Source organism: Saccopteryx leptura, chromosome 10 (assembly GCF_036850995.1).
Source record: "Saccopteryx leptura isolate mSacLep1 chromosome 10, mSacLep1_pri_phased_curated, whole genome shotgun sequence".
In the NCBI taxonomy this organism is placed as follows: Eukaryota; Metazoa; Chordata; class Mammalia; order Chiroptera; family Emballonuridae; genus Saccopteryx; species Saccopteryx leptura.
Genome location: NC_089512.1, coordinates 8,428,557 through 8,445,873, shown reverse-complemented (window position 1 = coordinate 8,445,873; position 17,317 = coordinate 8,428,557). Strand labels below are relative to the sequence as shown.

At 57.8% G+C, this 17,317-nt stretch overlaps 1 protein-coding gene across 1 annotated transcript in view; it reads right to left on the bottom strand.

Annotated features, from left to right (window-relative positions):
* Window positions 1-391: 391 nt before the first annotated feature.
* The window catches only part of CCDC12 (coiled-coil domain containing 12), a 41,116-nt gene continuing 24,190 nt past the window's right edge, over window positions 392-17,317 (bottom strand). Inside the window, exons 2-7 of the mRNA XM_066350429.1 lie at window positions 16,712-16,797; window positions 3,810-3,889; window positions 2,231-2,292; window positions 1,967-2,001; window positions 892-968; window positions 392-804 (exon numbers count right to left, since the gene is read on the bottom strand). Coding sequence (XP_066206526.1) covers window positions 722-804; window positions 892-968; window positions 1,967-2,001; window positions 2,231-2,292; window positions 3,810-3,889; window positions 16,712-16,797 — 423 coding nt within the window. The 3' untranslated portion in view covers window positions 392-721. The remainder of the gene's footprint in view (window positions 805-891; window positions 969-1,966; window positions 2,002-2,230; window positions 2,293-3,809; window positions 3,890-16,711; window positions 16,798-17,317) is intronic.

Here is a 17,317-nt window from a genome sequence, read left to right as displayed (position 1 = left end):
GCCCCGTCGCAGGGAAGGAAGCCCTAGTCCGGCTGTGGCGGGAGAAGTGGGAGGAGGGCCTGCCCGGCGCTGGCTCTGGAGAGAGAACAGTGCCCAGGGCAGCCCAACGGGGAGGCCTGCCGGACCCAGCTCCTCTCTCGCTGCGGGAGGCCCCCAGACCAGGGTGGGAGCTTCTCCTGGCTGTCCCGCAGAACATGCAAAGCCTAGCCTTGGGCAGGGCTGAAAAGAACTCTCCGATCCTGTTGGTCCCTCAGCGGCTCTGAGATGGCCGCCACTGACCAAAGACTGGGCCCTGAAGTCAGCTTGAACCCGCTCCGCCCAGCACAGGGCTCACTCACATTAAGCATCACCTCTGTAGCCGCCCTGTTGTGCAGTCCAAATCCACAGCATCCCAAGGACCCAGGAAATACTTTATAAAGTTCTGCTACACACAGGTTCTACTTGTTTCTTATTCCCCCCAAAAAAGTCCACAATACACATATACATACAGATGTACAGACACAGCAAGCTCCAAAGCTGCTGGGGCTCTGCCCCCACTCAGGGGGGTGGGGACCGCTCGGAAAACAAGGAGCTGACCTCACCCACGGCGGGGTCCCGACAGGGCAGGGAGTCGCTGCTCTGAAGGCAAACTGGAAGCAATGGCAGGCTCAGCCCCCACCCCTGTCCAAGACCACCCTCCTGCAGGGCAGGCCTGACAGGCGCACGGGGGACAGGAAGCGCCTCAGTCAGAGTCGCAGGCCTCTTGTCCAGTGCTGGCGTCCACTGCAGAGGCCAGGCTGTCCTCCTGGCCTTTCAGCCGCTCACCTGGGCAGACAGGAGGGACAGAAGGGGCCCTGTGCTTGGGCTACCACCCAGCAGCAGGGGCTCCACCCCGCCAGGCCCCGCACTTACGGATCAGCTCGGCGATGGCCTTCTGGGTCCGCTTTTCTAGTTTCTCCAGCTTCTTGGCTACGTCTCTCTTGAGGTCCCTACAGCAGGGAGGCAGGAGGAGGCCAGAGGTCGAAGGCTGGCCTGGTGTGGCCTTGGGGCCCGCCTCGCCCGCAGCCGCTTGGGCATTAGGGATCCCAGGTTAGTTGTCTGAAGAGACCATCTGGACAGGAGGGCAGGATGTTTCTCTCTCCCTTTCCACATCCTCCAAAGCCCAGCGCCAGCCATCTTTCCCAGTCCCGGGGAGGCGGAACTGGCCCACAGGCCCAGCCGGCACAGGTGTCCAAGTCTGGACGCTCTCTCGGGGGCCCGCTTTAGAGGCTGCCAGGGGGTGAGCTGTCCAGCCCACTGTGGGCACTCCTCCCTAGCCGCTGTTCCTTCACCACCAGGAGCTCCCAGAGGGCACACAGCCTGGTCCCCTGGCTCTGCGTTTCCTCGGACACAGCCCCATGCTTTCGCTTCATCAAATTCGAACACTTTCCTCTGGCGCCGTGCTGCCAGACTCACAGACAAGAGGGAGGGCCTGTACCCGGGGCCCACAATGAGGCCCAGGCCAGACGGCCCTCTCCCCCCAGCCCAGTCACAGGGGCGCCAGGGGAGACTGAGTGTCCTCAACTCAGAGAGGGAAATGAGGTCAAAGGGCACCAGGCTAGTTGGTGGCAGAACTGGGACAGGAATCTATGTTTGCCCTTCCCACCCTCTCCCTCCACCCTGCAGCTCCCTGAGGGCCGCGGTCCGCCTTGCTCAGTGGGGCTCTCGGAGGTGGGGCAGGTGCTCACCCTTCTTGGGGGACGGCTGCCCCCTCTGCCTGAGGACTCCCCACCCTCTCAGGATCACCCCCATCAGCCACTTCCCTCTCACATTCCGTGTCTGTCCTCAGCACTTACTGCGGACGGCAACGACCTGTGTAGCTGCAAGTCTATGCTGCCCGTCTCCCCACCGTGAGGGTGGGAAGGCCCAGGCTGAGGCCGAAGCCAATGCCGGGCACCAGGAGTGCCCGCCACAGTCGGTCTGCACTAGCCTGCCCTGGGCAACTCACCAATCCGGCTTCCGGGGGGCGAGGTTGGCCAGGTCCTGGGGAGGGAGGAGACACGTCAGGGCTGGAGGGGCCAGCCCCGAAGGAGGCAGGAGAAAGGGGAGAGAGGTAGGAAAATGGAAGAAGGGAAAAGAGGAGGAGGGGGAAGGGGAGGTAGGGCGGTGGAGAGGGAAGAAATGAGCAAAGAGAAGGGAAGGGAGAGGAGAGCAGGTGGGACAGGAGAGAAGGACCCACAGAGCAGCAGCCACGGGCACAGCAGGCACTCACCACTTCCTCGATGACCGGCTCCGGCTTGGCGGCCTCCAGCTGCTCCTTCACCTTCTCTTCCACTAGAGGGCGCAAGACAACAACGGGCCTGTTGGACGGGCTCTGCCGCCCTCTGTGGCCACACTGCACACTGCACACTGCGTCCACAGCACACTGCACACTGCACACTGCATCCACAGCAGAGGGTGCAGGCAAGTTCCCGGATGACCCCGGGCTTTCTCGTCTCCAGCGCTCCCCCTGTCCCCCTGCAAGCCAGATGCAGAAACCCTGCAAAGGCAGCTCTGGAGGAGGGCTGGAGTTTCCCAGGACGAACGCAATCCTGGGGCGAGGGAGGGCCAGCAGCAGGCAGCCAGCCAGAGTAGCCAGAGCCCAGGCTCCCGTCCCTGCAGCTGTGAGAACAGTGGCCTGGATACATCCAAAGTCCGCCTCTGTGAAGGAACTCTCGGACTGAAGACTCCCATACACCCAGGGGCTCTGCAGACATCCCCTGGGCCCTGGACTGGCGACTGGCCCAGCACAGGCGGCCTTCTTCTAACCTCAGTCTCAGACGGGTGCTCCCCAGACCAGGGGGACGGCCACCTGGCGGCGTGTCCAGGCCGCACCTGGCTGCTGACAGCACCATGGGCCTCCAGGCGGGCCCAGCCCTGTGGGCACAGACGCTGGGAGCATGAACACTAGCCGGGCTCTGTGGGCTTCCAGCCTGTCAGTGCCCCCATATTCGCTCATGGACCCCTGCCCTGCCCTACCTCACCACCTCCAGCCACCGTGCTTACCAGAGGCACGTGACCAGCTCCCCCTCCCCCTCCTCTTGCCTCACGGTCCCCACGCAGTGCCACTGGACCCACCACAGGGGGGACCAAAATGCCTGGGACACAAGGAGATGAGGAAGCAGACTGGGGTGTGGCCAATGGGCAACACTTGACTGTTTTACAAGATAATTGTATTTACTCACTTATTACCCACTGAATTAAAATTGGTACCAATAAGAGAACAGAGCGAGCCAGGAGTCTGGGTGATAAGCAGCATCCCAGCAGCTCCAGTGTAGATGGTGTGAACAGACTGCCTCTGGCAAGATGGCCCCAGAGGCTGAGTTGTCCCCACACCTGAGACTGTGGCCCCTGGGCCAGCAGGCCACCCTCTCCCCCACCCTCTGTGCTCTGGCACTGTCACACGTGACCCTGGGGGGCGTCTGCCTGCCCACCGCTCCCCGAGCACCTAAATGTTTGGCCCCTCACTGGGGTCTGACACTGGTCCTCGAAAGGTCCCCGGGCCACTTCCACTTCTCAGCCCCGAAGGTTCCTCTGAGCTGTGGCCTCTTCCCTCCACAGCCCCTGGGAGGCTACCAGTCAAGGTATGAACAGGGCAGAGCAGGCACAACCAGGCCTCTTAGTGCCCTGATGGCTTCTCTGCGGTCGCCCAACACTAACTAGCTGTGCATCTGCCATGAAATGGTGACAGAGGGTCCTAGAGGCCCACCTCCAGCCCTGGCAATGCCAGTTCTCCTAGAAGAGAGGGCAGCACCTGTCCAGGTGGGGCGGCTGGCAGTGCCATGGAGGAGACCCCGGCTCAGCCTACTGACCCGCCACTGGTTTGGCCTGGGGCACCCGCCTCCTCTTCAGGTCCTCATCCTCGGGGACGTAGTTCCGCAGCCTGAGTTCCCTGAGAAAGCAGAGCGCAAACAGAGATAACATAAATGTGGGACACAACCTCGGTCACCCCGTACACGCACAGATCAGACTTCCCGAGCTGCACAAGCTGCTCACTTCCCGGCCTTCCTCCTTTGGCTGATGTCCGGTAAAGAGGGAAGCCAGGGACAGAGGCGTCCATGTGGCCCGCCCCTCCGGGCCTCAGGCCCTCTGCCTGCCATTCGGCAGCTGGGCTGGCTGCTCGCCCATGGTCCTGCCTGCACTGGGGGCCCGTGCCCAGAGCTGGGGCCAGGGGTGCCTGAGCAGCACTTATCACGTCTCCCCTGGACTATCTTCCATTGACAGTTACCAGAACTGAGGGTCCGAGAGACTGCACCATTTTTCTGAGGTCACACAGCAATGGTTGCAGCGTCTCAGACCGAGGCAAGGTATGGCTCCAAGCCAGGGCCAGAGCTTGGGCTGCTACTCCTGAGGCAAAGCTAGTAGTCACCCCTTAGTCCCCAAGCCTGGCCTCTTCTCAGGCCCTTCAGACCCCGGAGTCACTGGTATAATACACACTCTCAGCTCCCGGTGTCAGGGTGTGTGTGCTGCAGGGCTGAGGAGAGGGCAGTGCACTCTCTCAGCTCCCGGTGTCAGGGTGTGTGTGCTGCAGGGCTGAGGAGAGGGCAGTGCACTCAGCTCCCGGTGTCAGGGTGTGTGTGCTGCAGGGCTGAGGAGAGGGCGGTGCACTCAGCTCCCGGTGTCAGGGTGTGTGTGCTGCAGGGCTGAGGAGAGGGCGGTGCACTCAGCTCCCGGTGTCAGGGTGTGTGTGCTGCAGGGCTGAGGAGAGGGCGGTGCACTCAGCTCCCGGTGTCAGGGTGTGTGTGCTGCAGGGCTGAGGAGAGGGCGGGCAGTGAGCAGGCTGGGAGAGCCGCAGCCATGGACAGCCATGAGGACCGCACAGCCTCGTCCCTGCAAGGGGTCTTGAACACGCTGCCAGCACAGACCCAAAAGCTCTGTGAAGCATGGAGCCAGCAGGGACCAGAATCACACTCCGGCACTGCCAGTGCCCACGGTGTCACGGTCCCCTCAGGCAGGGCAGCTGTCCCCAGCACTGCCCCTAGAGGCGGGACCCCTGGATGACTCACAGCGGGCAGAGCGTTCCCAGGGCTACGCTTCGTAAGGCAAAACGGCCCACGGGGTCAGACCATCCAGAATGGGCCCCACCTGCCACCAGGTGAGGCTGCAGTGTGGCTCCTCCTTCCTCACTGCCGCTCTGAGCCCTCCCAGTCCTGCTGCCCCTCAGAAGTCCTGGCCTTCGGGACACGGGGCATGTTCCCAACCCGCAGTGTCCCAGTCTCGCCCACGAGCCCTCTCTCTGTGTCAGGCCCCCAGGGGCTGCTGCGTTCCCCACCCTGGCAGACAGGCCTTTCCAGAAGAGAGGGGGCAGGTGTCTGTGACCACAGCTAGCAAGTGGCAGCAACATGGACTTGGGGACTTCCTGATGTCAAGTTTTGGCCCCCGTTCACCAGCACCACCTGCCCCTGCCCGTCTGCCAGAGCTCCTGAGGTCACGGCCTCGGGGCTGGGCTGCACCTCTGGGACCAGGGGCAGTACCAGCATGGCCTGTGGAGGAGGCCTGCCGCCCACTCTGAGGGGCAGGGACACCGCCTGTGCCCCAGGCCTCAGGTAAACCCCAGGTCACAGTGGGTGTGAGCTGTGCATAGACTGATTGACTTTCCCTCACAGCAGGGTGGGGAGGAAAGCGGAAGAGAAACTGGGTGTGGGAAGAAAACGGCAGGGATTAGTGAGGAAAAAAACTGTCACTCTCAGTGGCTCCAGGGTTCCATGAGCCATCAGTATGAAAGGAGAATCGGTGGGAACGGTACCCAGGGCTCAGGGCGGTAACGGGCCACGCCCCTACACCCACCCAGGCTTCAGAAGAGCAGCTGGACCCAGGAGGACGCAGCAGGGGGACAGGGAACGCCACACAGCAGCCCTAGGGCCCCCTGTCCCTGCTCCCCCTGGAGCTGAGCCCTAGCCAAGCAATCAAGAACACTGGGTCCCGCCTGACCAGGTGGTGGCGCAGTGAATAGAGCGTCAGACTGGGATGTGGAAGGACCCAGGTTCGAGACCCCGAGGTTGCCAGCTTGAGCGCGGGCTCATCTGGCTTGAGCCAAAAAAAGCTCACCAGCTTGGACCCAAGGTCGCTGGCTCGAGCAAGGGGTTACTGCTCGGTCTGCTGAAGGCCCACGGTCAAGGCACATATGAGAAAGCAATCAATGAACAACTAAGGAGTCCCAACGAAAAACTGATGATTGATGCTTCTCATCTCTCTCCGTTCCTGTCTGTCTGTCCCTATCTATCCCTCTCTCTGACTCTCTCTCTGTCCCTGTAAAAAAATAAATAAATAAATAAATAAAAAATAAATAAAAATAAAAAAAAAGAACACTGGGTCCCAGTCCCATTCTGGGCCTCAGTTTCCACATCTGTAGAAAAGGAGGCTATGATGGGTGTCAGGTCTGTCATGCTGGGTTCTCCTGACTTCCTCTGTGAGAGCTAATGAAGAGTCGTCCCTCACTAACGTGCCCTCAACTGCCTCTCCCACCCCCTCCCCCACCCCTCCAAAGGGCAAGTCTCTGGGCTCGGTCACGGGCACTGGTTTCCAATGCAGGATGCCACCCTTTCTGCCCTCCGCAAACAACTTAACAAAACCTGACAAAAGGTTCGGGGTGGGCAAAGTATTCAATGTGAGTACCTGAAACACAGCTTTTTCTTGCATTATTATTTATTAATTATTGTATTGTTTGTATCATTTGTTTTATTATTGTTGCTATTTTGTATCCATACTTATGATTTAGCTTTTAGGAAACGATGGCTAGTAATTTAACCACTGACCAACGAAAGTGGATATTTACTTGAACCTACTTTTTGCTCACCCCTGTGTGTATCTATATATATATTTTAAAGATTTTATTTATTGATTTGAGAGAGAGGGAGCAAGATCGTAATTGCTTCACTGATTGCTTCTGCTATGTGCCTTGACCAGGCAAGCCCGGGGTTTCGAACTGGTGACCTCAGCATTCCAGGTTGATACTCTATCCACTGTGCCACCACAGGTCAATATATAAATATATATATTTTAAAAATATATATATATTTTTAAATGTTCCCTGTTGCCTTTTTTTGTCTTTATTTTTTTCCATTTTTTTAATCTTTTATTTTTATTGAATCCAGAGAGAGGAAGGGGGTAAGGGGGAGACAGAAGCATCAATCTGTTTCTGTATGTGCCCCAGCCAAGGACCGAACCAGCCACCTCTGCATCGCAAGACAATGCTCCAGCCAAGCGAGCCATCCAGCCAGGGCTGTATATTATTTTTTTTAATCTATTTGTTGGCCTTGGAGAAGTGCCAAGGCAACAAGGATCTGGGGCCTGGGATCACAGGCAGAAGTTCAAGGGTAGCTGACAGGGGACAAGTCTTCCCCTTAGCGCATCTGTCTACTGACAGGCAGAACCTCCTGCAATCTCATGTGGCTAAAGAGGAAAAAACCAGTGTTCAGGGCAGCCAAGACGTAGGGTCCACGCTTGACCCCCGTCTTCAGAGCAGGGGTGACCTAAAACAGACTGAATCGCAGCTTGGCCTCCGCAGTTGCTGATGGGTCTGCCCTTGGGCAGAAGGAGCAGTGTGACCGGGAATGAGAGGGCGCCTCTTAGTCAGTCAGTCCTGAGAGGGTGAGTCAGGGCCCCCGCCCAGCTGCCTGCCAGAGCTGGAATAAATTCTCTCTACAGGAAAGGAAATCATCCAGAACCTCATGTTATCTCTGAAACTTTTCATACCTGATATCCAGGACTCAAAACCACGAGAAAAAAAACAGCAGAAATGTACTCACGGGACATCCAAATATTAGAATGATCAGAGCTGAATATAAAATAATTGAAATTAATAAAAGCTCAGGAAGGTAAACTATAAGATGGTGAATTTCAGCAGAGAATCCAAAATTTTAAAAAGCAAATGGGGATTGCGTAACTGAAAATGTAACCCACATTAAGAACTCAATAAATGGGCTCAATAGCAGTCTGAATACAAGTAAATAAAGGGATAGTCAACTGTAAAATAGGCTAGAAAATGTCCAGAATGAAGCAAGAGGAGGAAAAGTTGGAAACTACAGAAAAGAGAATAAAACACATGCAACATGATAAAAAAAAGATCTAACAATCATGTAGAGTCCCAGAAGCAATAGTTAGAGATGACTGAAAATTTTTTATAAAATTAACAAAAAAACATCAAGCCACAAATTAAAATAAAGCGCTATGAACTCCACAGACAAGCATACCTAGGCAAATCATTACCAACTACTGAAGACCAGAGACAGAAATTCTTAAAATTAAATTAGACATCCAACTGGCAAAACAGGAAACTCTTAGCAGAAACAATGGAAACCATAAATCTAGGTAAAACGGCCTTCATCAGAGTATCTGTTCTTCAAGAAACACAAAAGGGAGCGCTTTAGACACTAAAGGAGCCGCCCGTGGTGGCCAGGGCGTAGGGCCTCAACTGGGACGCGGAGCTCGCTGGCTTAGAAGCCTCAGGCCGCCGGTCAGGGCCCCTACGAGATGCCACTGCTACGAGGTGATGCTTCCCGCTCCTCCCACCCCCACCACCTCTCTCTCTCTCCTCTGTTTAAAATCAGTAAGTGAAATCTGTAAAAAAATAAAAATAAAGTCAGTAATCTTAAAAGAGGAAAACTACACTAGAGGAAACGATCTCAGAGGGAAGCCCAGTGAGCCCAGGCCCTTCCAGGGCCCCGCCCTCTGCGTCCCACGCCCTGGACCGGCCGTGTGGGCATCCGGGATCTACGCTGGGCCTGGCTCTTTCCTGCAGAGGGCAGACACAGTGGCTACTGTCACTCCCTCTGATGCAGGGTCCCTGGTGTTCCCAAAGCAAATCTGAACTTCCTAACAAGCCCTGGCAATGGTCCCCCATAGCCGGCTTTCCAGTCAGATGCCACTGGGTCACTGGCAGCCCTGCCTGCTACAGTTTCCTGCCCATCAGGCTTCCAAAGGAAATCCAACTAGACAGTACTCTCCTTCCCAAAGTGTCCCCACCACCCGGGGTACAGCTGACTTCTCTCTGGGTCCCCTCTCTATCCCACGTCCCCCGTACGTCACAGGCCATGGCCCCTGCATGTGGTCCCCAGATGGCAGCTGTCCGTCCTGCACGGCCCGGCCCGGCCCAGCCCACGCCACCCCACACGCTCCCAGAGACCGGTTCCGCTCAGCACCCAGCGGCCTGCGAGGGCTGCGCGTACGCCTGCCTCAGGCCGGCAGAGGGTTTCCGAGGGTACTCCTGGGGAAAGGCTCTATGAGTAGCCTGGGCTCTCTGTGCCCCCCGCCTTCAGTTAATTTTAGAGAGAGAGGAAAGAAACAATGATTTCTGTATGTGTCCTGACTGGGGATCCAACCCACAGCCTTGGTGTTATCAGGACAACGTTCTAACCCACTGGGCTTCCCATCCAGGGCCTCTCAATGCTTGGGAAAACAATGCAAGAAGCAAAGAAGCCGTGCCCACAAGATGCAGAGAGGGCAGGGATGTGGCTGGGTCAGGGCAGCCAACTCCACCGGGACTTCCATTGTCTTTGTGGCAAACAACAGGGCGATGTCCAAGTTCTGTTGAGTCTCCTTCTTAAACACGGAAATGCCCTTTCCGTTTCCTCTCCGGCACTCCCTCCCGTGCCCCCTTTACCGGGGAGACCTGTCAAGTGCCCAGAGAGGAACGTTCGGCCAGGTGTGGCCAGGCACAGCGACCTGTGCAAGGTCTTTCTCAAGGCCAGCTGCACGGCCCCCAGGCATGGGCTGGCCAGGGCCGTTCGGGGTGTTTTTCACACCCTCCCGTGTGCCCCTCACAGGAAGGGGGTGGAGGAAGTTGGTGTTCTCTGTAAAATGTGAAACCCAGGAGCAGAGTTCTAGAGTAGCAAAGGGGAAGGAAGCTTCCAGACACTCCTTCACTAGCAAATGGGTCTTGAGAGAAAGTCTGCACAGCTCATGGAGGCTTCCTCCCTGGCCCACCTGCCCACTCGTTCATTCATCTACCAGCCTCACCTTTCAGGGCCTTAGCCTCTGTCCTCTCCCCATTGCTCTTAGGGGCACATGTGTCCTCTCTGTCCCATGCAGGGAGGAGACCTGGCGGGAGGCGCTCCTCAAGGTCACAGACCCGGGGAAGTGAAGGCCAGGAGGAGCTGCAGGCTCCTGGGGACCAGCCCTGGCTGGAGACATCAGCCACTCGGAGCACAGACGGCTTTCGGGCTGAACAGTCAGCAACGAGGCATGGGGCTCTTCCAGGAAAACACCCCCCACAACCTGCTTGCTTTGGGCTCTACACATGGAGACACCCCCACGTCCTCAACGTAAACAGCAAGGGCTTGTCTGGTGCTGCCAGAGGCCGTGGTGACGATCCAGAGCCTGACCTCGTCAAGATGCAGCAAAGCATTCAAACCCCAAAACTAGTTCTGTCATTTCCTTGAAAAGCATTGGCTGTTCATAGAAATAGTAGCAAAATAGGAATATGCAAAACCCAAAACATTCCACGTGCAAATGCTTCTGGTAGTGTGCCCTGACACAGCCATGGGGCCTCTGGGCCAAGATGGGCGGGCCCAGCATGGTGCAATCGGACCACCTGGCTTTGAGAGCAAAAAATACCATTACAGGGACAGTACAAGATCAGGACGGAATACAAACGCTGGAAATGTCTATGGAGGGATGTTTCTGTTTGGTGGTTCTTCAACGTTTTAACTTAGGACACTTGATAGTTGGCTTAACAGCACATGAAAATTTTAAAGAGGTCAGTGGCTTCCCCACTTAAGGGTGACTCTGGCCTCTCTCCTGGGACAGGGGACAGATATAGGGCAATAAAAGCTCTCCCCTTCCATCCAGCCAGCCCTACCTCCACCCTACCCGCCTCCACTAGGCCCTACCAGTGCTGGACAGGGCCACATCACATGGACTAAAAACACCTCAGGGGGTTCAGGAAAGGGGGTGGGAGGAGCTCCCACAATCCTCCAGGTCTGGCAGTCTTTCTTTTTTAATTGACTTTTTGGATGAATGGAGGATGGACGAAGGGAGGAAGGGAGGGAGGGAGGGAGGGAGGGAGGGAGGGAGGGAGGGAAAGAGAGAGAAAATGCACTCATTGCTTGATTCTTGTATGTACTTGAACCAGGAATCGAGCCTGCAACCTCGGTGTATCGGGACAATGTTCTAAGCAACTGAGCAACCCGGCCAGGGCTCCAGGCCTTGGTGTCTTGCCCTAGCCCAGAGTGTAGGCAGTAATGAATGGGATAATGCTACCCCCCAGCAGGAAATCCCCCCACAGGAGAATTCTCAGAGGCTGCCCCTAAGGACAGCCCTTCGACCTAAGGTGGAGGTGGGGACTGACATTTTCCACACGTGGAAACAGTTTAGAGAGCTCCATGGATGTGCTCGAGGCCTCTGAGTGAGGGAGGAACAGAGCCAGACTCCAAACCCAAGTCTCTGCCTTCAGGTAGACCCCTACCCCAGCTTCCCCCACCGGGCTCCTCGGGGCCAGCAGTTCCTGTGTAGGAGTAGAGGCTGCCCAACAAAGTGACAGGGGTCCTGCCAGGGCTGCAGGTGGCTCAGCCGTGTCTCTGCACCCTCAGCATTACCTGAGGGAAAAATCATGCTGCGTCCCCTCTATCTCCCCCATCCTGAGCCTGGCTTAAAGTACCGTTCTTGAAACTCCTCCTCTCTCCCCTATTCCACCTTCTCAGCTCTGCCAGCCTCCAGGACCCTCCCTCAGCCCCTAAAATCACAGTGACCCACCTGACTGGCGGTGGCACAGTGGCTAGAGCATCAACCTGCGACACTGAGGTCCAGCTTCAAAAGCCCGAGGTCACTGGCTTGAGTGAGGGATCGACACAACCCCATGGTTGCTGGCTTGAGCCCAAAGGCCGCTAGCTTGAGCAAGGGGTCACTGGCTTGGCAATTTAGAATTTTATAGAAGTATATTATTGATCACAAGATGGCTATGACATGGCGTATGGAAAGAGTTATAAAACAGCAGGATATGTACAGATACATGTTGGTCTATTTTCTAAATTTTCTACAATTGAAAAAATGCAAAATTTATGTATTTTATCAATTCAAATTTTAAGAGGAGTAAAATTTAAGAGGGTAATGCTTTACAGCAGCTGAACTGAATCCCAAAGGGCCCAAGATGGAACTGGACTGGCCACAATGGCTGTCTGGGGCCCATCAGGTGGTGGGACAGTGGCCTGCAGCCTAGTGCCGCCCGCCCTCTTGGGGTGCAACCTACCGCACTGACCACTCAGGGCAAGCAGATGGTGCTCAACCACAGCGGGCTGCCCTGGGCTGCGGGCTGCCAAAGAGACCACCCTCTCCTCATCACATAGCTGCCCACTATCCCTGCGGCCGCCCCTCCAACCCAGACAAGGAGGCATGTGGGACAGAGACCACAGCATCTTCCCTTCTGGGTGCAGCACTGAGGGTGAAGGTGGTGGAGAGGGGCAGACCTGCCCTGCCTGGCACGCTGGCAGGCAGAGGACAGGAATGGCCCGTTTCCTCATCTGGGACTGGAAAGGCTCAGCCGTTCCCAGCAGACGGGGCCCAGGGGAGAGGAGGGGACCCAGTGGCGCTCCACTCCCTCCCAGGTGGGAGGTCTCAGACAAGTCACTGGCATGAACTGTGGTTTCCTGGCCCCAGGGCGGGCCACGCCCACCCCCAGACTGAATGAGGGGCTCTGGCAGCACGGAAGGCCATGACAGACAAGATTCAGACTGGTTTCCAGGCGGAAGGACCCGGCGGGCTCCCACCTCCCCACGCACAGAAGGGAAGCACCGGCTCGGTCACATGCCCAGCCTGCTGGCCACTGCTTCCCGTGAGGCCCATTCCTGAAACCAGTTCTCCCCTGATTCCTTCACCCACATCCGGGGCCTATTCCTGAGCAACAGGATCAGGAAAAGCAGGTGACAGCAGGTGTCTGTGCTGCTGCCTCAGCACCAATCCCGAAGCCACCGTCCAGCCCCACCACCCTGGCTGGGACACCCCGGGCCTGGAACCGGAGGCAGGGGTGGGGGCCGCTCTGGTGGTGACCACTGGAGTGCGGCAATGTCTGCTGAATCAAGCTGACATCATGGCAAGCACACCCTGGTTAGACACCGTCCTGGGGACCCCACCCACAGAGGAGAGAAGGCCCAGCATTTACCGGCCTAAAAGGTTTGGGCACCAGGCCAGGTCTTGGCTGGGCCTCAGTTGGGGTGGAACCTCTCTCCACGTGGAACTGGAGAACCGGTTTTCCATCCTGAAGAAGGCAGGCTCGTGGCCCATTTTCTTCTGCGGGACATGACACCCACCTAGGGTGAACCACTGTCCCTGAGGGTGACTGTCCCACCTGGGGACAGACGTCAATACAAAGCCAGAGGGAGGCAGGTTGTGGGGGCTGAGGGTTTGGGGCTTGCTTGTTCAGGCACTTAACAAGACACGCTCCCCTGGCCCGTGCCCAATGTGGTGTGCCACATCTCCCCTTCCCTCCACCTGGCAGGGTGGCCGTGACCCTCAACTGTGCCCAACACAGTGTGCCACATCTCCCCTTCCCTTCCACCTGGCAGGGTGGCCATGGCCCTCAACCGTGCCCAACACAGTGTGCCACATCTCCCCTTCCCTTCCACCTGGCAGGGTGGCCATGGCCCTTGACCACAAACTCTACCTAGATCCGCCGACCTGCCACCAGGAGGAAGTGACTGAGGGCTTCAGAAAACAAGAACAGCTGCCCCGAATGAACGCCCCTCTCTGGAGGCCGCGCTCCAGGGCCCAGAGCAGTCAGAGGGGCTGCGTTAGGGACGAGCCCTGGACGCCCCTGCAGCACCAGCCACGAGGGCAGATCCGCCCACAGGAGAAGCAGGGGCCTTTCTTCTGGGGGTGGGAAGAGTCCTTCTTTCCCACAGAGCCTAGACTGGGCTGGGGCACCTGTGGGGAGCTGACTCCCACCTGGTGGGGGTTTGGTTGTATGAGGATGGGATAGGATTTATCCTGAAGAGAACAAAAACTTTAAGGAGACATTTTGATGTAGAAAATCTATGCAATTTCAACCAAAATCCTAGCAAGCTTTTTAACAGGTACAAACAAGTTGATTCTACGATTTATAAGGAAAGACAGAGGAGCTTGAACAGCTCGGATTCTGAAGTCTCTGCAGGCAGACAGGCCGGAGCCGGGCAGGCAGGAAGGTGGGTGCCCGCCCAACATGGCGGCCGAGGGGTCGGGTCCCGGGCTGCCTCCAGTCCTGCTGAGGAAACACGCTGTGCATCTGGGCAGACACCTGAACCTGCTCAACGATGCCACTTATTTGCTGAGGGTTATCTGCTGTACCAAGTAAGGGATGAGCTGCAGAAGGGTCCTGACCACTAGTGTCTTGGTCACATAGGATTTTCTCTACTGTCATCCATCCATCTTGCTGTTCTCCCAACTACTGCTCTAACTGCAAAGCTGTCACAGGCCTTATATAAAGGTTAATTCTGCCTTTTCCAGGTGTGTCTCGAGTCCTTCAGCTCTCTCTGGAGGGCCCCAAAGTGTCTTCCTTCTGCACAGTCCCCAGCGCCAGCCGGGTAAACAGCACTTGTCCCAGTCCCTCGGGAAGCAAGTCTGTCTCTCTCCCCATCTTCCAGCTGAAGATACTCAGGTGAGGAGGCTCCCTGAGGAACGTGACTTGCCCCCGGTCAGGGGGCTGACAACTGCTGGGCCTGGCCTCAGCGCCCAGGGCTGCTGCTACACCCTGGGCCCCCTCCGCCCGCCCAGGGCCCACCATTCTGCAGCCCGCTGCTGAACAGAAGTGCCGGACATGGACTTCCCCAGTCCTGACCAGTGCGTGCCACAGCAAGGGCACGATGAAGTGCTATCCCAATCAAAACTGCCACCTGTCACGTGTCTGCACACACAGAGCCACCTGTAAACCTCCCTCCCAGCGCCAGTGGCCTGTGCAGAGCCCGAGTGGAGATCTGAGCGGGGGTCGGGGGACGTCTGCCCATGCCTCCCCAACAAGGGGTTCCATCAATCACCTTCTCACACTGCAGCTCCACATCTCGGGGCCTTCCCTGCCCAAACCCTACCTCTCCGTGAGGCGTCGTCCTGCCCTCTGCAGAAGGCAGCCCTCAGCAGGCCCGGCAGCCCTCCCACACTCAGAAGAGCCGGCGCCCAAAGCTCATCCTACCTGGCACCTGGGCCAACCTGGCCTGAGCGGGCTGTTCCTCCTCCCAGGGGCCCAGAAACTCACTGGCGACTGGCCTCAGAGGTCACCCTTCCCCTGCCACTGGAATTGGAAGGTCACCTCTGTCTCCCCAGTGGCGGAAAGGGCCTGTCAGGGGCTGTGGTGCCTGCTCCCAAGCCACAGCATCCTGCTGGGAGACCCTCTTCAGACTCGGGGTAGAGGAGACAAGTCCCCCTTCTAGGACGAACACACCCCGCAGCCTCTCGCTCTTCCTAGAAAGCCTGGGCCCGGGCCCTGGCACCTTGCAGTCTGGGGTTAAATCCACACAGGTCTAGCCCACTGGTCCGGGGCCCAGGGCGCTAAAGTCAGGACACTCCAGTTTTCCCGGGGGTATAAACACTGGCCCAAGGCCACTCCAAGCGACCGCTGGGCTTCCTGACAACCACGGCCTGCCGGGTGAGGGGTGCTCAGGGAAATCCAGGCCCGCCCGCCCGCCCGGTCTCTGGAGGTACAGCTACAGAAGCCAGGCTCCCGACTGCCAGGACCTGTGCGCCTGTTCAACACCGTGTTTGAGATTCAGTCACACGATTCAACATTCAAGTCTTCTACTGTATCACCTACCCACCTACCCACTAACCGGTGACCCTTTCTTTCTCATCAAGGAGGAGGTTCAGAGAAGGGACCTCCTAGCAAAGCAAAGAGAGACCAGAAATTGGGACTAAGGGTCTGGCCAACAGCGGAAAATCTAAGAACCAGAAGAAAACCACAGCCCCTTCCACTCCACACGCTACTTTGGAAAACGTGTCCCAGGCATTTCTGGTGCAAAGCAGGCTCTGAATCTCTGTGGAGGACCCGGCCCCCACGTGCCTGCAAGCCTGGCGGGGGGGGGGGGGGGGGGTTGTTTAGGTAACTTAAGTGGACTCAACCAGATGACAAGATTTGGCAAAATAAGATACTGTCTGTGAACTACTGAGGGGGACCGGAGAACAGGGACAGGGAAAGGCACAGAGGCCTCGGAGCTGAGCTCTGACGTGTCAAGGGGACAGGCTGAGAGGACAGCCTGGAGGTGACCCGGCCAGGACAGGCCGAGTGGCTGGGTGGAGAAGGGAACCAGTGGAGGCCGCAGCTCCCTCGCCGGGGAGGGTCTGGACCAGCCTCCGCAGGGGCTGCAGAACCAGCCACGTGGGGCTCTGCGAGTGCGGAGACACAACGCAGGGTCAGAGGAAAGGCTGGTGGCCGAGTCAGCTGGCCAGTGGGGACAGGGTGCAGAGGAGGCTGCAGCCAGGAGGAGGAGGATGGTTTCAGGTCTGCAGGGTCAGAGGAAAGGCTGGTGGCCGAGTCAGCTGGCCAGTGGGGACAGGGTGCAGAGGAGGCTGCAGCCAGGAGGAGGAGGATGGTTTCAGGTCTGCAGGGTCAGAGGAAAGAGGAAAGGCTGGTGGCCGAGTCAGCTGGCCAGCAGGGACAGGGCGCAGAGGAGGCTGCAGCCAGGAGGAGGAGGATGGTTTCAGGTCTGCACGGGGCAGCCACGGGCAGAGAGGAAGACACGTGGAGACTCGGAGTGCGGAGCTGGAGGCGGAGGGCCAGAGGGAACAGGAGTGCGCAGAGCGGGGCGTGCACACGGATTACCTGTGCTTCTCCGCCTCCTCCTCCTCCTCCTCCTTTTCCTCTTCTTCTCTGAGCTGCTTGGCCTTTGGCTCCCCATCTTCCTTGTCCTGCAAAGAAAGGGAGAAAAGCACCTGCTCAGGTGAACGTTCCTCCCGCCAGGCCTTCCCGCCCAGGCAGCCAATGAAGACAGGGTGTCTCAGGAGGCACACACCTCGGTGAGGGCCCGCGGGGAGTTTCAGGCTCCGAGCAGGGCACAGGGCTGCTGCACCTGACGGCACTCCGCGGAAGCCTCACTCCTCAACCTTCAGCTCCCTCAGATAACTCAACCCCCAGGACCACGGCCCTGGCTCAGAGTGGCCCCAGGGGACACCTGCAGGAGGAGCTAGAGAGTTTTAGGCCATGAGAACGAAGCTGGCCGGTGCCACACAGGGCTCACACCGCGGGCCACCTGCCACCCTCGGGGGTCTGAATGGAGCCACGCCGAGTGGAGAATGACAGGGAAGAGCAGTCATCAGCAATCCAGAGGGCACAGGCCTCCTGACTCCCATTCCAGAAACACCTCTGCAGTTCCCTTTCGGAACAGCGCAGTCCGAATTGAAACCCCCGGGGCTCGCCCTGTCAAGGCAC